This window comes from Procambarus clarkii, chromosome 14, assembly GCF_040958095.1.
Source record: "Procambarus clarkii isolate CNS0578487 chromosome 14, FALCON_Pclarkii_2.0, whole genome shotgun sequence".
Classification (NCBI taxonomy): Eukaryota; Metazoa; Arthropoda; class Malacostraca; order Decapoda; family Cambaridae; genus Procambarus; species Procambarus clarkii.
Genome location: NC_091163.1, coordinates 34,845,374 through 34,862,691, shown reverse-complemented (window position 1 = coordinate 34,862,691; position 17,318 = coordinate 34,845,374). Strand labels below are relative to the sequence as shown.

The 17,318-nt window shown below is 40.8% G+C and overlaps 1 protein-coding gene across 4 annotated transcripts in view; it reads left to right on the top strand.

The window, feature by feature from the left end:
• Positions 1 to 17,318, top strand: part of LOC138349526 (uncharacterized) — a 226,976-nt gene that overhangs the window by 181,142 nt on the left and 28,516 nt on the right. For 2 of the 4 annotated variants that reach the window (XM_069324455.1, XM_069324454.1), the window contains exon 4: positions 11,040 to 11,170. In XM_069324455.1, coding sequence (XP_069180556.1) covers positions 11,040 to 11,170 — 131 coding nt within the window. Of the gene's footprint in view, positions 1 to 11,039; positions 11,171 to 11,693; positions 11,845 to 17,318 lie in introns of those variants that run through there. The other 2 variants (XR_011228464.1, XM_069324456.1) reach the window with 2 other exon arrangements.

The window sequence follows — 17,318 nt, the reverse complement described above, 5'->3', positions numbered from 1 at the left end:
TGTGTCTTTGGGTCCTCATGGAGGGGGAACTCTCTAAGCAACTGTGTGTGGATGTGGACTCACTCAGTGTGTGGAGTGAGTCTGGAGTGGGGTCTGCTCAGTGTGTGGAGGCCTCAAGGCTTGCATTTCTAACCCTGGCGGCCTTGTTCAAGATGCTTGCCTCTTCCCTTTGGAAGATGGTATTGGCATTTTACTTGGCAGACCTTGCGTGTTGACAGGCTGTGTAGGCCTGTTCATTAGATTCAGCTTGGTTCTCTACCCTTTCGTCCACCTCTCTTTCCTGAGTATGTCATTGTCCCAGATTTTGTTGAAAAGTGATGAAACAACAAAACATTTAAGTGTTGAAAAGTCATTGAGCCCTTGATGTTGATACTGTCAAATTGGGCCCTTGATGTTGAGACTATATCTATTGCACCTCTGTTTTCAATCAGGTTATTTTGCACTTCCTAAGATGCCTCCTGGACTCATGGTGTTATTTCTCTTGGCAGATTTGAAACCAGGCCTTCTAATATTTTCCAAGTATGAATTATTAAGTGTATCTGCCAGGACTGTAGGAAACTCGGACTTTAAAATCTTAAGTGGTCCCGATAATTTAGATGTTTTATCGAGTGGATTCTAGCAGTAAAATATCTTTACATGTTATCCAAGTCAGCAATTTCTCCGTGACGTCATCCTTGCCCATCGCTCAATGTGTTCACGTATGCCTCAGCTCTGGGTTCAGGTTTTGTAACCAGCGCTCACCAGGCTGCCCAGCATCAGTGAGTAGATCCTTTCCTTTGAGTGAACAGTATAGTGCTCAAGTTTGGGGCCATGTGGCATACATGCCCTGCTTTGATTTGGCTTCCTCTGGGCTATGTGCTGCTGTCCCACTCATGCTGCTGCTTGGTGGTTCTTTGCTTGTACTGAGAGGTGGTGACTACGGTCCATTGCCTGGTGGAGTTGGTCACTTTGATTTCTGGATTCTCAAGGTTTGATTCTTTGCGTGGTTCACTTGTGGGGCGTGTCCAATATTCTTGTGGGTGGGTTATCTTGTCTCCGTCTTATTTTCATAGAGTGGATCGTCAGTTATGTGTCGTTCCATTCCGTGCGAGATGGAAAGTCAGGCCGAGGTGGACCTCTTCGCATGAGTGTAGAACCGAGTCTTCCCTCCTACAGAGACTCCGTTGCTAGGCTCTTGCTGTATATGTCTTTCGACTGGACTGGTTGAGGTGTATTTACATTTTCTTTCAGGTTCAGTTGTTGCTTCAGATTCCATCCAGCCAGGATTCCAGCCTGGCTTCCATCCATCCACTGATATAAATATAAATGGTCACAATTTTCCTTATTTTTTGCCAATTGTTCCAAGGAACACTTCTGTTCTTTTGTAAATTTGCTCCAGAACGTTGTTAATTATTCTACTTCAAATTCATGCTTATATAGGCTAACCTGAAAGGGATCTGATGATCAGTGTCCCTGCATCCCGGTCTCTGACCAAGCGTTGTGGTTGGTGGTTAGGTCAACCAGACTGGTTAATGTCGCTGCCTGGTTGATCATACCATCATCGATGTCCCAACTTTAAGAGTTTTTAGGGAGGTGATCATTAAGCATAGGTGCTTGTCTCCAGGTTTTGGATGACAAGTGAGCTCCCAAGAGCCAATCGAACACACAAGCTCTTTCATTATATTATTAACCTCTTCACTGATTGACATTTTTCATCTTGGGATCAATCATAACTCGTAATACCTGCTTGATGGGGTTCTGGGAGTTCTATTCTCCAAGCCTGGCCCGAGGCCAGGCTTGACTTATGAGAGCTTGGTCCACCAGGCTGTTGCTTGGAGCAGCCCGCAGGCCTACATATCCACCACAGCCCGGTTGGTCCGGCACTCCAATAAGAAAACTATCTAGTTTCCTCTTGAAGATGTCCACTGTTGTTCGGGCAATATTTCTTATGCTCGCTGGGAGGACGTTCAACAACCGCGGACCTCTGATGTTTATACAGTGTTCTCTGATTGTGCCTATGGCACCTCTGCTCTTCACTGGTTCTATTCTGCATTTTCTTCCATATCGTTCACTCCAGTAAGTTATTTTATTGTGTAGATTTGGAACCTGGCCTTCCAGTATTTTTCACGTGTATATTATTTGGTATCTTTCTCGTCTCCTTTCTAGCGAGTACATTTGGAGAGCTTTGAGACAATCTCAATAATTTAGGTGCTTTATCGCGTCTATGTATGCCGCATATGTTATCTGAACGCCCTCTGTTTCAGCAATCTCTCCTGCTCTGAAGGGGAAAGTGAGTACTGAACAGTACTCAAGACAGGACAGCACAAGTGATTTGAATAGTACAGTACTGTACAACCATTGTGATGGATTCCCTGGATTTGAAAGTTCTCATAATCCATCTATCATTTTTCTGGCTGACACAATATTTACTTGATTATGCTGTCTAAACGTTAGGTCATCAGACATCATTATTCCTAAATCCTTAACGTGCTGCTTTTCTACTATGAGCAAATCTGATTACATTTTGTACCCTGTACAGTTTTACATTTAATGTCCTCATTTTTACCATACCTAAGTACCTGGAATTTATCACTGTTAAACATCATATTTTCTTCTGCCCAGTCAAAAACTTTATTAATATCTGCTTGTAATTTTTCATCCTCTTCAGCAGAGGTAATTTTCATGCTGATTTTTGGGTCATCTGCAAAGGATGACACGAAGCTGTGACTTGTATTTTTGTCTATATCTGATATGAGAATAAGGAAAAGCAGTGGTGGAAGGACTGTACCTTGAGGTACAGAGCTTTTAACTGCGCTTGGACTCGATTTTATATGGTTGACTGTTGCTCTTGGTGTTATGTTTGACAGGAAACTGAGTATCCAGCGTCCTACTTTACCATTTATTCCCATTGACCTCATTTTGTGTGCTATCACTCCATGGTCACATTTATCGAATGCCTTTGCGAAATCTGTGTATACCACATCTGCATTCTGTTTTTCTTCTAATTCCTCTGTGATTTTGTCGTAATGGTCAAGTAGCTGTGAGAGGCATGATCTTCCTGCTCTAAACCCATGTGGGCCAGGATTGTGGAGGTCATTGGTCTTCATGAAACTAGTGACCTGACTCCTGATCACACTCTCAAATACTTTTATTATGTGGGACGTTAGTGCAACTGGTCTATAATTCTTTGTCAATGCTTTGCTCCCTCCCTAGTGTAGAGGGAGGGAGCATCTGGTATCTCCCTTGTGTCCAAGCTCTTCCTCCACACAATGCTGAGTGCCTGTGCTACTGGCACTTTGCATTTCTTTATAAATATTGAATTCCATGAGTCTGGACCCGGGGCTGAGTGCATGGGCATGTTGTAAATTTCTCTTTCAAAATTTGTCACACTCGTGTTGATAATCAGTTGTATTTATAGGGGTTTAGATATCACGCATAAATTAGTTGTCCAGATCTTCCACTTTCATGCTGTTTATTGGAGTGCTAAACATATCCTCACCGCTTTTTTAGGATTTCACTAATTTATTCGTCATCTTCAGTGTATGAACCTTCACTCGTACAAATAGGTCCAATACTGGCAGTGGTTTTTGCTTTTGATTTAGCATATGTGAAGAAATATTTTGTTTTTCTATTTCTTGAATTGCTTTCTGTTCTAGTTGTCTGTCTTCAATCTGAAATGAATACTTCAGTCTCTGCTCGATTTCTTCAATCTCCCTGTTTAAATTATTCCTTCTTTGTATGGAAAGTCGTGTCTGCTTAAGCATTTCCGTTAATTTTTTCCTTTTTTTTTGTAGTGTCGTCTGTGTTCTCTTTCTACATTGGACCTCTTTCTGGCTTTCCTCAAAGGAACATGTTTCAGACAGACTTTATATGCTTCAGAAGTCAGTTTTCTATTCCTTGTGTTGGATTTGTATTATTGTATTACTTAGAACATTTTCCCATTGAATGTTTAAGTTCCCTGTTTATTTAATCCCAGTCTATTCTTTCATTATTAAAGTTGAATTTACTGAATAACTGCTCTCGCTTGATCATTGTTTTAGGTCTATTCTGAGTAGTGATGATAGTTTGCACTTCATCGAGCTTGTGATCTGAGTATGTGGTATCAGAGATCGTAATGTTCCTGATTATGTCTTCATTGTTTATGAAGACCAGATCTGGAATATTTTCGTTCCTAGTTGGCTCTGATATCTGCTGGTTGAGTGAAAATTTGTCACAGACTCTTAAGTAATTCTCTAATCTGTGGTTGGTTATGTCCAGGTAGATTTGCTGGTATAATATTATTGTTTGCTTTTCTCCATCTTAGACTAAGCAGGTTGAAGTCACCTAGGAAGATAATATCAGGTATTGGGTTTGCCAAATTATCAAAGTTATTCTCTTTTGTTCATCTGGTCTGTGAATTCCTCAGTTGTTGCATCTGGCAGTTTGTATATTAAAATAATAACGAAGTTTATTTTCTCTTTTTACTCCCAGTACCTCTACCACCTTATTCGTAGAGTCATTGTAATGTCACTTGTCCCCTTCGGCTTTATGATCGAGCTGCAGAGTTTCTACAGGAAAGAGATGGTTGTGTTGACTGTTTATCTGGACCTAGATTATGCTTTTGACGGAGTCTCACACAAGAGGTTGTTTAGGAGACTGGAACATATGGATGAGTGACAGACAGCTGTCATGGCTGAATAATGTTCTGCCAGAAAGATGAGGGGGGATAATCAGAGGCAATGTATCTGACTGGAGGAGTGTGACTAGCGGAGCACCGCAGGGTTCAGTAATGTTCATCGTCTATATAAATGATCTACCAAAAGAAATACAGAATTTTATGAATACATTTTATAAATTTGGGGCCTGATGGCTGAGTGGACAGCGCTTGGGATTCATAGTCCTAAGGGCCCAGGTTCGATCCCGAAGGCGGAAACAAATTGCCAGAGTTTTTCACCCTGATACCCTGTTTACCTAGCAGTAAATAGGTACCTGGGAGTTTGACAGCGGCTACAGGGCTGCTTCCTGGGGGGGGGGGAGGGAGTAATCAATTGATTGATTGACAGTTGAGAGGCAGGCCCAAAGAGTCAGAGCTCAGCTTCCGCAAGCACAACTAGGTGAGTACATTTGTTGATGATGCTAAGCTATTAGGAAAGATAAAGGACTTTGACAATTATCCTGCTTTTAAAGATGACCTGAACAAAATAAGTATATGGAGCAACACAGGCAAATGGAATTCAATGTGAATAAATGCCACATTATGGAATGTGAAATAGGTGAAAATAGACCACACACACCCTACAAATTATGTGGAAAGGCATTAAAGAACTCTGAAAAAGAGAGAGAGATCTAAGTGTGTTTCAGGAAAGTAGACTATCACCAGATGAACAAGTAAATTACATTGTACGAGGAGCATATGCTATGCTTTCCAACTTCACAATTGCTTTTAAATACTGTACATGGGTTGTCAAATATATACAAAAATTCAAGACTTTTGTGAAACCAAAATTGGAGTATGCAGCAGTTGTATGGTGCCTGAATCTCAAGAAACACACACGTAAACTGGAAAAGATGCAAAGGCATGCTACTAAATGGCTTCCAGAACTGAAAAGACAAGAGCTACGAATTGAGGCTAGAGGCATTAAATATGCCAAAGCTAGAAGATAGAAGAAAAAGAGGCGATATGATCGTCACATACAAAATTGTAACAAGAATTGCCAAAATAGACAAAATAGAAGCTGCAACTTGAAGAACAAGAGGTCATAGGAAAGCTGCAACTTCACGAACAAGAGGTCATAGGAAAGCTGCAACTTGAAGAACAAGAGGTCATAGGAAAGCTGCAACTTGAAGAACAAGAGGTCATAGGAAAGCTGCAACTTGAAGAACAAGAGGTCATAGGAAAGCTGCAACTTGAAGAACAAGAGGTCATAGGAAAGCTGCAACTTGAAGAACAAGGTCATAGGAAAGCTGCAACTTGAAGAACAAGAGGTCATAGGAAAGCTGCAACTTGAAGAACAAGAGGTCATAGGAAAGCTGCAACTTCAAGAACAAGAGGTCATAGGAAAGCTTCAACTTCAAGAACAAGAGGTCATAGGAAAGCTGCAACTTGAAGAACAAGAGGTCATAGGAAAGCTGCAACTTGAAGAACAAGAGGTCATAGGAAATAAAAGTGTCAAAAAAAATATTAGAAAGTTTTCTTTTACAGAGTTGTAGATACAGTAGTTTGAACAAGTTAAGCGATTAGGCAGTGGAGGCCAATAGCGTCGTTAGTTTGAAAGTGTGATATGACCGAGTGCTGGGAAGATGGGATACTATGAGCGTAGCTTTCATCGTGTAACTGCACATAGCAATTACACATAGCAATAGCACATAGCAATGTAAAATGCACATAGGTAATTACACTTAGGTCATTACTTTATTCAGTGACAGAAGTGATGTCACAGGCCCTTTGGATACCATCTTTTTATCCCATCAGAAAAATAAATTTCTACATAATAATGATAAATCCTATACTTTTCTGAAAGTAATCACATCCTAAAATACAGTAAATCAAATAAGCTGTAACAATTACTTGCAGTGGAAAGGGCTTATGAGCTATACACATACGTAATATCACACAGGCAAATTGCATTGAAACAATGTGTGATATAAATCGCGCAACTGCACACACGTGTGAAAAGGAGCGTGAGTGAAGACGTCCCAATCCCTTATCAAAGGATCGGGACGTGAGAGTGATTGGAGAGTCAGTGTAAGACCAGAGTCAAGGTGGGGGGCAATTAAATGGGAAAGTAAAGCGCAAAAACGGAACTAACATCGGAACACGAAAACTAAAAGGGAAGTGATTGATTGAGGGAAAGTTACAAATACGTGAATGTGAGAGAATGGATGAGTAACAGATCTGGTTGAATGGATGAGGGGCAGATCTGGTTGAAGAGACACGACAGGGTCGCAGGAAGTGAGGAAGACCCATCACAAATGGTGATAAAGGGTAAGGTAATTATCAGGAGGAAAAGCTAAGTCTGTGTGACTAATCTAGCTTTTTTAACTGACACGAGGAGAGCCTTGGAGCTGGGACATGAGGAGAGCTTTGGAGCTGGGACATGAGGAGAGCCTTGGAGCTGGGACATGAGGAGAGCCTTGGAGCTGGGACATGAGGAGAGCTTTGGAGCTGGGACATGAGGAGAGCCTTGGAGCTGGGACATGAGGAGAGCCTAGGAGCTGGGACATGAGGAGAGCTTTGGAGCTGGGACATGAGGAGAGCCTTGGAGCTGGGACATGAGGAGAGCCTTGGAGCTGGGACATGAGGAGAGCCTAGGAGCTGGGACATGAGGAGAGCCTAGGAGCTGGGACATGAGGAGAGCCTTGGAGCTGGGACATGAGGAGAGCCTTGGAGCTGGGACATGAGGAGAGCCTTGGAGCTGGGACATGAGGAGAGCCTTGGAGCTGGGACATGAGGAGAGCCTTGGAGCTGGGACATGAGGAGAGCCTTGGAGCTGGGACATGAGGAGAGCCTTGGAGCTGGGACATGAGGAGAGCCTTGGAGCTGGGACATGAGGAGAGCCTTGGAGCTGGGACATGAGGAGAGCCTTGGAGCTGGGACATGAGGAGAGCCTTGGAGCTGGGACATAAGGAGAGCCTTGGAGCTTGGACATGAGGAGAGCCTTGGAGCTGGGACATGAGGAGAGCCTAGGAGCTGGGACATGGGGACATGCTAGGAGCTGGGACATGGGGACATGCTAGGAGCTGGGACATGGGGACATGCTAGGAGCTGGGATATGGGGACAGACAGACTAAGAGCTGTGATTCATATATCAAACTGCAAGCAGAGCCGGCTAACAACCTGGTTGATCAGACCACCAACCAAAATGTGTGGTGAGGCCGCAGTAACGTGACACCACAGAGTGACTGCTAGGTAGGACACACAGGGTAACGTGACACCACAGAGTGACTGCTAGGTAGGACACACAGGGTAACGTGACACCACAGAGCGACTGCTAGGTAGGACACACAGGGTAACATGACACCACAGAGCGACTGCTAGGTAGGACACACAGGGTAACGTGACACCACAGAGTGACTGCTAGGTAGGACACACAGGGTAACGTGACACCACAGAGCGACTGCTAGGTAGGACACGCAGGGTAACGTGACACCACAGAGTGACTGCTAGGTAGGACACGCAGTAACGTGACACCACAGAGCGACTGCTAGGTAGGACACACAGGGTAACGTGACACCACAGAGCGACTGCTAGGTAGGACACACAGGGTAACGTGACACCACAGAGTGACTGCTAGGTAGGACACGCAGGGTAACGTGACACCACAGAGCGACTGCTAGGTAGGACACGCAGGGTAACGTGACACCACAGAGTGACTGCTAGGGAGGACACGCAGTAACGTGACACCACAGAGCGACTGCTAGGTAGGACACACAGGGTAACGTGACACCACAGAGCGACTGCTAGGTAGGACACGCAGGGTAACGTGACACCACAGAGTGACTGCTAGGTAGGACACGCAGTAACGTGACACCACAGAGCGACTGCTAGGTAGGACACACAGGGTAACGTGACACCACAGAGCGACTGCTAGGTAGGACACACAGGGTAACGTGACACCACAGAGCGACTGCTAGGTAGGACACGCAGGGTAACGTGACACCACAGAGCGACTGCTAGGTAGGACACACAGGGTAACGTGACACCACAGAGCGACTGCTAGGTAGGACACACAGGGTAACGTGACACCACAGAGCGACTGCTAGGTAGGACACGCAGGGTAACGTGACACCACAGAGTGACTGCTAGGTAGGACACGCAGTAACGTGACACCACAGAGCGACTGCTAGGTAGGACACACAGTAACGTGACACCACAGAGCGACTGCTAGGTAGGACACACAGGGTAAAAAGCAGTACGAGCCTTCAAAAGAATTACAAAGGAAGAATTTCTCAGTAATAAGCATGATCACAAAATGTCTTGAAATAAGAACATTCATATATATATATATATATATATATATATATATATATATATATATATATATATATATATATATATATATATATCTATATATATCTCTATATATATATATATATCTCTAGAGATATATATAGAGATATATATATATATATATATATATATATATATATATATATATATATATATATATATATATATATAGAGAGAGATATATATATATATATATATATATATATATATAGAGATATATATATATATATATATATATATATAGATATATATATATATATATATATATATATATAGATATATATATATATGTCGTACCTAGTAGCCAGAACTCACTTCTCAGCCTACTATTCAAGGCCCGATTTGCCTAATAAGCCAAGTTTTCCTGAATTAATATATTTACTATAATTTTTTTCTTATGAAATGATAAAGCTACCCTTTTCACTATGTATGAGGTCAATTTTTTCTTATTGGAGTTAAAATTAACGTAGATATATGACCGAACCTAACCAACCCTACCTAACCTAACCTAACCTATATATATAGGTAAGGTTAGGTTAGGTAGCCAAAAAAAGCTAGGTTAGGTTAGGTTAGGTAGGTTAGGTAGACGAAAAAACATTAATTCATGAAAACTTGGCTTATTAGGCAAATCGGGCCTTGCATAGTAGGCTGAGAAGTGAGTTCTGGCTATTAGGTACGACATATATATATATATATATATATATATATAGATAGATATATATATATATATATATATATAGATATATATATATATATATATATATATATATATATATATATATATATATGTATATATATATATATATATATATATATATATATATATATATATATATATATACATATATATATATATATATATATATATATATATATATATATATATACATATATATATATACATATATATATATATACATATATACATATATACATATATACGGTAATGTAGCTTGAATTCAAACTACCAATTGGTAGGTGGTGTTCCAAGATATATTTGTAGGGTAAGGCTGAAGAGGAGCTGAGTGGACAGCATTTGGGATTCGTAATCCTAGGGTCCGGGGATTGATCCCCGGCCATGGCGGAAACAAATGGGCAGAGTTTCTTTCACCCTGATGAGCCTGTTCACCTAGTAGTAAATAGGTACCTGGGAGTTAGACAACTGTTACGGGCTGCTTCCTGAGTGCTTACTCGCCTAGTTGTGATTGTGGGGGTTAAGCTCTGGCTCTTTGGTCCCGCTTCTTGACTGTTAATCAACTGGTGTACAGGTTCCTGAGCCTATTGGGCTCTTATCATATCTACATTATAAACTGTGTATGGAGTCAGCCTCCACCACATCACTGCCTAATGTATTCCATCTGTTAACTACTCTGACACTGAAAAAGTCATTTCTAACGCCCCTGTGGCTCATTTGGGTACTCAGTTTCCACCTGTGTCCCCTTGTTCGCGTACCACCCGTGTTAAACAGTTCTTCTTTTTCTACCCTGTCAATTCCTCTGAGAATTTTATAGATAGTGATCATGTCTTCCTTTACTCTTCTGTATTCTGTGTTGTGAGGTGCATTTCACTCGGCCTTTCCTTGTAACTCATACCTCTTAATTCTGGGACTAGCCTAGTGACATACCTCTGAACTTTTTTAAGCTTCATTTTGTGCTCGACAAGGTACGGGCTCCATGCTGGGGGCTGCATAGTCCAGGATTGGTCTTACATATGTGGTATACAAGGTTCTGAATGATTCCTTGCTCAGGTTCCTGAAGGCAGTTCTCATGTTAGCCAGCCTTGCATACGTCACAGATGCTATTCTTTTTATGTGGGCTTAAGGAGACAGGTTTCGTGTGATATCAACTCCTTTTTTGTGCATTCAGAGTTATGTATGTGGCAGAGTTATGTATCAAATGTTGCAACTTTTAGTACAGTATATGCAGAAATAACGTATTTTATTTTAACTCTCAAAAACACTTAATGCCGTATATTTAGTTTAAATTTCTTGAAGAGCCACTGAGGGATCCACTAGAAACAGGCATTTCATTACATTCATCAACTGATTTATATTTTTGTTTGTTCTGATCAGATATTACAAGCAATGGGCAAGTCTTACCATCCAGGGTGCTTCCGATGCTGCATATGTAATGAGTGTTTAGATGGCGTGCCATTTACAGTTGATGTCGACAACAAGATCTACTGTGTCCATGATTATCATAGGTGAGTTAAAATGAATTTGCTTGTGTTAGGCACATTGATGAACTTGTGCCCATTTTGCTCTGAATTTGAAGCAAGATAGAGAGAATAAGCCACAATAACTTGGTCGAAACAAATAACCCAACTCACACGCGTGAAATAAAAGTGGCGGTGTTTCGGTCCATGTTTGAGCTTCATTGAGGGTCTGGGACAAGTCCAAACGTCATCACTTCTATTTCATTTCACATGTGTGGCTTGGCTTACATGAAGCAAGATATAACCACTTGTAGTCATGATAATTTGTTTTGAGAGTTCATTCATTGGGCTTGTTAAGGAAGGATTTGCTGCGTTTCTTCGTCTCACTTGCTTTGGGACATCATTTGACCATCTCTCTCTCTGTGGTGGGTGGTGGATGGTTATTTTGGAATATTTTCTTTTATTTTGGCTTTCTAACATTATCTTAGATATATTATCTTAATATTTCTTTATTCCAAGCTTCCTTTTTGCATTGAACTAACCTGGGAATTAAACTTTCATGTTTTTCCAGCCTTTGCACTTGCTGCTGGTGCAACTAACGGAGCTTATTGCAGGTATTGAGTGATAGTTGGATGTGCTGCTGGTGCAACTAACGGAGCTTATTGCAGGTATTGAGTGATAGTTGGATGTGCTGCTGGTGCAACTAACGGAGCTTATTGCAGGTATTGAGTGATAGTTGGATGAGAAAATCTTAATGTAGATCATTGAATTCACGTACAAAATTTTGTACCAAATATGTTAAGACTTGAAAAGATTTTGGATTGTTATATTTTAAACTTGGAGGTAATTGCAGAGACTAAGTCACAGTGATGTGGCTGAATCAAATAATCCAACCTACATGTATGAAATTAAATTATGTAGAGTGATCATTTTTCTGTCCAATCTGAACCCAAATGACGGTGATGAAGGTCCAAAATGGACCCAAATGTCATCACATTGATTTCATATGTGTAGGTTAGGTTATTTATTTAGGATAATTAATTGAATTGATTTATTTTCAGTTTATTTATCATTTTATTCATATTTGATGTGGTCTGTCAGGTGTTGAGTGACAATATTAGTTTGGTCATTACACATGCATTATATTGATAAATACAGTATACAAAAACAGTTAATTTGCTCCTGTAATAAATACACCAATTGTGCTTGTGAGAGAAATTGATTTCACTTTAAAGAGAAAGGAAATAATTTGTTTAATGACGAAGCTTTTCATTTGCTTGAATTGCTGCTCTCCGTTACTATGTCAACATTCATCATAATGTTATTTTAACATTTAATTAAATATGGTTATGGACATCAATGGCAATGATGGTGATAAACATGAGGCTGAAACAAATACCCCAACTCGTGCAGCCACTCTTGTTCTGACACGATGTAATGAAGGTCCACCGCTGACCCCCAATCTTCGTCACTTTCATTTATTGTGCGTGAGCTGGGTTATTATCGGTCATTTCTAAAGCTAAGGCAATATTAACGATTATGACACCGGAGAGTGAGGCAGTCTCGTCTTGTTTACATTATAATGTTTGAAGGTTTTGACAGTGTGCAGTACTGTGTACACGTGGAGAATATACAGTACTGTAATAGTAGAAGAAAAACACTGTATTAACAATTAATTGAAGAGAAATTGTAAGCAATTGTTTTTTAGTTCATCATCCATTACTTTATTTCCCACTTTCATGGGGTTGGGATGCCCATGGCATGAAAGCCCAGCCCAGGCTTCATATTCAGCCCAGAGAGAGAGAATAGGAATAATACAGTCAAGGATATACTTTATTTTAAAGTAATCACACTAATGTGACTACATCAATGAGAAAATCCGTGTGAGCAGTAACTCACTGCTCACACAGTAGAAGCGTGTGTGAGGGGGAACACCCACCGCAGGTTCAAACCCTCATCACTGCTCCTACAGAGTTTCTCATAGTCAAGGATGCTACAAATATTACAAATTATAACACTCAAAAGTTTGTTATATAGCATGAGAGTTCAATAAGCATGGCCTCACCAGCACCATACTGCTTCATATGACCAGGGGCCAGGATTCGTCAAGCATTTACGTCTCCACTTATGAAACTGGAACACCTTTCCTCAATCGTGGCAGTTGGTTCTGTACTTATTAAATAGTATACGAGCTTGCCAACTTCACAACCCGTGTCATTATTACTGTACCATAGTGCTTCACCGCTCATAAACTGTTTAATAAGTATAAATAGTACAAGTGGTTGGGCACCATTCCACTTGTACTGGTCGGTACAGCAACGACCTCGCTTCTTGCAGAGTTGGTGTTGAATTGCCGGTGGTCCTTACGGGTGAACACTTATGTAGTACTGGTCAGTACAGCAATGAACACAGTTCTTGCAGGGTTAGGGCTCGGTCATTGATTGTCCAAGTGTGTTTGGCACTGTTCCATCACTCTGTCTTCTTATCTTGGCTCCTCATCCTTAATATCCCTTACAAGTGTTATATAGTCATATTGGCTAAGCAGTTCTCATAATTATCTTAGCGCATTTAATTAATATAATTGTTCATGTTCTTTGAATTTTTGTCATTCTGTATGCTTGTCTTCCATTTTTTCTAATTTTTCTGTCATACATTCATGCTACTTAGTACAATACAAGCAAAGCGTGACTACTTCAGTCCTTAAGTACTTGAACAACTGTGTGTGAGTTTACTTAATGTTGAGCCACCACCATTGTGTGTAGCGAGGCTAGCCACTCACAGGAATTAACAATGTAAAATGCCTAGAGCAACAGGCACAGGATCTTGAAGATCTTGCCAGATATAGGTCATGTCTGATCTCTGGTGGTGCAGGGAGATCAGAGTAATCGGTTCATAACAATTTAAAATTTTTGATAGGACTAGTACATAGGGGAAAGATTCTTTTGTGGAACTGATTCGCCAGTTTGCAATGTGAGGTAGAAAGGATTTCTTAAAACACCATGTGCCAAACATATAAATTAATTCACTAAATTAGAACATAAAAATACAAATACTGTATATATACAATGGAAATGGGGATACAATGGTACTTCGCTTACAGAACCTCCCTCTTTACAAATTTTTTGGGTTACGAGCTCAGTTTCTTCATAAAATTTGAATCGGTTTATGAACTTTCTCACTTTGCGAGTTTGTTGATACATATATGGGTTGAGCGAGCGCGTGGTTCCTGGTGGCATGGGCGACCACGCTTCAGTTTACCAGTGCCTCCCGCCTAGTGACGATCGCTCTTGAATTCTTTGTAAAGAATTTCATTTGTTTTTCAGCTTTTTTGGTTTCTAAACATGAAAGTAATTATTATATACCATGCCATGGGTCCCAAGAAAGTCAGTGGTAAGGTTCAACCAAAGAAAATAGTTGAGTAGAGGCAGTCCCTTCCTCATTAAGAAAATGTGTGAAGTATGGGAAGAACTGCAAAGTTTGTTGAAAAAACTCGCCCAGATAAAGCTGAACCAGGCCGTAGCATTGACTTTTTGAATGACAATGTGATGTCTTCCTTCAGACAAATGCTAAAATGTAGGGAAAACAAGTGTCTTTAGACAGATTCTTAATAAGACAAGAAAACAGTGAGCCACAACCAGGTCCTAGTGGTCAGAAACTGCGAATGGCTCATTAACCCTCAAACCGCTACAAAAAAAATTCCAAAAAGTTCTTTCGTCTTATAGAAGTGTTTTTCATTCCCTGATCACTGAAAAAATAACAAAAAAATCGTAGGTGGCATATTTTAGTGGCAATAGGGTAAAAAAGTGTGGCAAAAGAGGGGTGTTGACAGAGCCTTCGCCAGATGAGGTCTACTCCGCTCGAGCTGTCAGGCGGCAGTTGCCACAAATATATTATTACCTAATTATTTCAATGTCTCTGATTGATTTTTTCTTAGTATTTTGCAGTAATATTATTCAATACAGTGAATTGTGATATATTTATATAATAAAATGTGTGAACCATTGCTGTACTCAAAATTATGGTGTGCATATTAGTGATTCAATTATTATGTTCATAAAAATAAACATATAGTTTTGCTGTTATTACACTATATACACAGGTTATATATAAGTATCTGCATGTTTTGTACACCATAACGAAATACTAAGTTGGTATTGTCAGTCAAAATGCAACGAGGAGTGACCACCACACACCAGCCAGCCACTCGTTGCCACTCCCTTCCTCAACAATAACTCACTCGCCCTCATTCTCCTCCCATAATACTGTTTTTGCATTTATTCACTATACACACAGACGTTATATATAAGTATTTACATGTTTTGTTCACCATAACTGTACATCTAAGCTTGTATGGTGAGTAAAGGCACAAAGATATAGCTACTCACACAGTCGGGTGGTGGCGGCCGCCCTCAAGGCCAGACGCACTAATATTTCTCCTCCAACAATACTGTTTGTGGTGTTATTACGCTATATACACACATTATATATAAGTATCTACCTCTTTTATTCACAATACTTGTACAAATAAGCTGGTATGGTGGCCAAAGACCATAGTGGTCACCAGTAAACAACATGATAAGTCATGTAGACGACGCCACCGCCCTCCCCAAAATGGCGGCTCCCAACCTACTCCTATTGCTGTTATTACACTCTATACACACGTTATATATAAGTATCTACATTTGTGTTCACCATAGCAAACCACTAAGCTGGTATGGTGAGTGCAGTCAATAAAAGGTGGCCCCACAGTCAGAAGACGACGCCACCACCCTCCCTCCCACAGCACTACTCCTCCCTTCATGGAGCACAGCGCTAAATATCACCACAATCCTGCTATTATCAGAATCCTGGTCAGTTTTATCACAGTCAGGGGGTCTTCTGTAATACTATCATCACTAAATAATAGCAGGAACATATTTATTATGGCATTTGTAGGCAATGCTGTGGTCACTAGCTGAACAGCGGTGCTGTGAGCTCGTGCTGTGTGTGTCAGCCTTGGTGGCTTGCTCAATACTGACGCTCTCACACCCAAGAATGTTGGCCTGGATTTTTTTTCTAGGTGGCATCTGGCAACTATCGGTCGTGGCTGCACTATAGCTGCCCCTATCCCAGGCGGGGCATTTAAATTATAGCGCTAGACACAAAATCATATATATATATGACATGCGCGGTTTCGGTTTTGTCACTGAAAGCATATATATATGATTTGCGCGGTTTAAGGGTTAAATCAGCTATGTTTCATTGGATCTGTAAACCCACTTACTTGGATAACTGTGGTAATTCTAGAGCTAATACTAATATTAACTCTAGGCATAATACTATGCCTGCAAAACGTAGGAGAGAGAACAAATCCACAAGGGCGGTGACAAGGATTCGAACCTGCGTCCGGGAGTATCCCAGACCCTGCCTTAATCGACTGAGCTACGACTTTTTGTTCATTTGATGCATCACGTTAGTGTGATCTCTGTGTGTAGTTACGTAGGAGAGAGTATCCCAGAAAAGTCATCACTGCCTTATGTTATAATGGAAGGGGACTTCCCTTCCAAACACTAGCACCTTCCCCCCCCCCCCCCCCCCCCCTCCTCACCGTCTTCCATACGGCATCATTAAAGGTAAACTATAACTTGTACATACTATAGTACAACAATAATGTGTATTATGTATGAAATGTATTTTGAAGTGAATATTTTTGGGAGTGTGGAATGGATTAATTAAATTTACGTTATTTCTTATGGAAAAATTTGTTTTGGTTTGCAAATTTTCGGTTTATGAGCCGTTTCTGAGAATGGATTAAATACGAAAACCAAGGTACCAACACAGTCCAGCAACCAGGAGACCTGGTCGATGACCGGGCCGCGCGGGACGCTAAGCCCCGGAAGCACCTGAAGGTAACCCACTGTAATTGTCTTTATTTTAAGAGGTGTCATAGGCAAATCTATGCACAGTATTGTCTCTTGACGATGATATGCTGGTGATGAATTGCAACCCAAACTTAACACACTGGTAATATGACCAACTAAAGCAATAATGGCTGCCTCAATACCACTGCTATATGCAAAGGGACAATTTGGAGCTCAAAGCGATACCCGGAAAACTATTTGCATGCACAATAAAACTGGAGTGTTGTAATTATATACACCCTGCATGGGTCCTTGCTAGAAATGGCCGCACCAGATCTTAGACAAGAAACACCACC